The sequence below is a fragment of the Macaca fascicularis genome, chromosome 14 (genome assembly GCF_037993035.2).
Source record: "Macaca fascicularis isolate 582-1 chromosome 14, T2T-MFA8v1.1".
NCBI classification, from domain to species: Eukaryota; Metazoa; Chordata; class Mammalia; order Primates; family Cercopithecidae; genus Macaca; species Macaca fascicularis.
The window spans coordinates 68,522,430-68,524,670 of NC_088388.1; the positions used below are offsets into that span (position 1 = coordinate 68,522,430).

Below are 2,241 nucleotides of genomic sequence, written 5' to 3' on the forward strand. Positions count from 1 at the left end.
TTTCTAATTTAAATTTGGCTTACACATGTTATCCAGCATAGTGTAGGAACTCATCTGGTGTTTGCTGAACTGAATTAGGTTTTTAGATGGCAATAAAGGGGTGTTGATCTTACAAATCTAAGAGCCACAGTCATCAGGTAGCTTTAAGAGAAGCAAACAGTTGTCTTGGGGGCAATGACAGAGCAAGCAGATCCTAAATAATGATGTCCATAAGGTCATATAAGCTATAATCCACCATGAAAAAGTGTATTCTGTACTTTGTTAACTTGTATGGGAGAACAGTGTACAATGAAGAGTGTAACCAGTCTGGAAGGCTTCCTGGAGTAGCTGTGTACACTACTGGGGGAGGCCAGAAGAAAGAAAAGATTCTCTTCAGGTAGACCAATAATGTATCTATTTGTATCTGGAATAATCTTGGTTTATGCATGTTGCTACCATTATTGCTAATTTTAACCTTTGTTGATTTCAAAAGGTTCTATTTTGGATGACAAATTATATGGTCACTTTATCTTCAGGAGGCCATAATGATAATTAGTTGAAAGTCTGAGAGTTACTCAAGTTTCTCTAACTATCCTTAATCACGCTCTGTCTTTAGGAGCTGAGATTTATGCCATCTGCATCTGCCATGATCATTTTCAACCTAAGCAGTTACAATCCAGGGCCCTTCATTCTGGTAGGGATCCCAGGCCTGGAGCAATTCCACATGTGGATTGGAATTCCCTTCTGTGTCATCTACATTGTAGCTGTTGTGGGAAACTGCATCCTTCTCTACCTCATTGTGGTGGAGCATAGTCTTCATGAACCCATGTTCTTCTTTCTCTCCTTGCTGCCATGACTGACCTCACCTTGTCCACCGCTGGTGTGCCTAAAACACTCAGTATCTTTGGCTGGGGGCTCGAGAAATCACATTCCCAGGATGCCTTACACAAATGTTCTTCCTTCACTACAGCTTTGTCCTGGATTCAGCCATTCTGATGGCCATGGCATTTGATCACTATGTAGCTATCTGTTCTCCTTTGAGATATACCACCATCTTGACTCCCAAGACCATCATCAAGATTGCTATGGGCATCTCCTTTCGAAGGTTCTGCATCATCCTGCCAGACGTATTCTTGCTGACGCGCCTGCCTTTCTGCAGGACACGTATCATACCCCACGTATACTGTGAGCATATAGGCATTGTCTGGCTCGCCTGTGCTGATATCTCCATCAACATCTGGTATGGCTTTTGTGTTCCCATCATGATGGTCATCTCAGATGTGATTCTCATTGCTGTTTCCTATGCCCTTATCCTCTGTGCTGTCTTTCGCCTTCCCTCCCAAGATGCCCGCCAGAAAGCCGTCAGCACTTGTGGTTCTCATGTCTGTGTCATCCTCATGTTTTATATGCCTGCCTTTTTCTCCATCCTTGCCCATCGTTTTGGACACAATGTCTCTCGCACCTTCCACATCATGTTTGCCAATCTCTACATTGTTATCCCACCTGCACTTAACCCCATGGTTTACGGAGTGAAGACCAAGCAGATCAGAGATAAGGTTATAGTTTTGTTTTCTACTAAGGGTACAGGATGATGTTTTACTGGGCAATGGAATAACTAGGATAAGCTTACAGTGTACAGAAATGTAGAAAGAGTGAAATGACAAATGCTATTTAAAGCAAGAACTACCTGAAGTTACTTTCATGTGCCAACAATGTGGCATGATCTGTATGAAAATGATGGTCCTATGTATAAAAAAAATCCTTGATGACCTCTTTGCTTGTGAAATAGGGTGCTGTACAGAATATGATCAGGAAGAAGGAGATGAAAACAGAGCGAAATTACTCTAAATTGAAAAAGAAATAAAAATTTGGAAATTGCGATTCGTAGCTATTATAAGTGAGTGTGTTAAGTAAAACAGAAACACTGAGGAAGAGAGAATAAAAGTGAAAAGATCAGTGAGAAATTTCTCACTGAGAGGATTATCAGATGGATATTTAGGATGTTAATGATAACATTTGATTCAAATTATCTTCCTTTTATGTTCCACTGTAATTCCCTTTAAATGTTTCCTCCCTATACACACACAATATGAAAAATTGAAGAGCCTTCAGTACAAGCCTGCTAAAATAATGTTATATCAGCAGTGCTATAAACGGAATGAGTGAATTAGCATATTGATCAATGAATGGCAGGGTTGCTGGCTTTAGTGCTGGGAGAGGAGAGTAGCTTCTAGGCCCCAAGACACATTGAGAAAGTGAGCT

At 40.8% G+C, this 2,241-nt stretch overlaps 1 protein-coding gene across 1 annotated transcript; it reads left to right on the top strand.

Moving 5' to 3' along the window:
* The first annotated feature begins 513 nt into the window (after nt 1-513).
* On the top strand, nt 514-1,771 carry LOC107127371 (olfactory receptor 52H1). Its single transcript, XM_074014536.1, is given in 3 exon segments — nt 514-824; nt 827-880; nt 883-1,771. Coding segments are annotated over 3 exon segments (960 nt in total). The 5' UTR covers nt 514-607; the 3' UTR covers nt 1,572-1,771.
* Nucleotides 1,772-2,241: the final 470 nt, after the last annotated feature.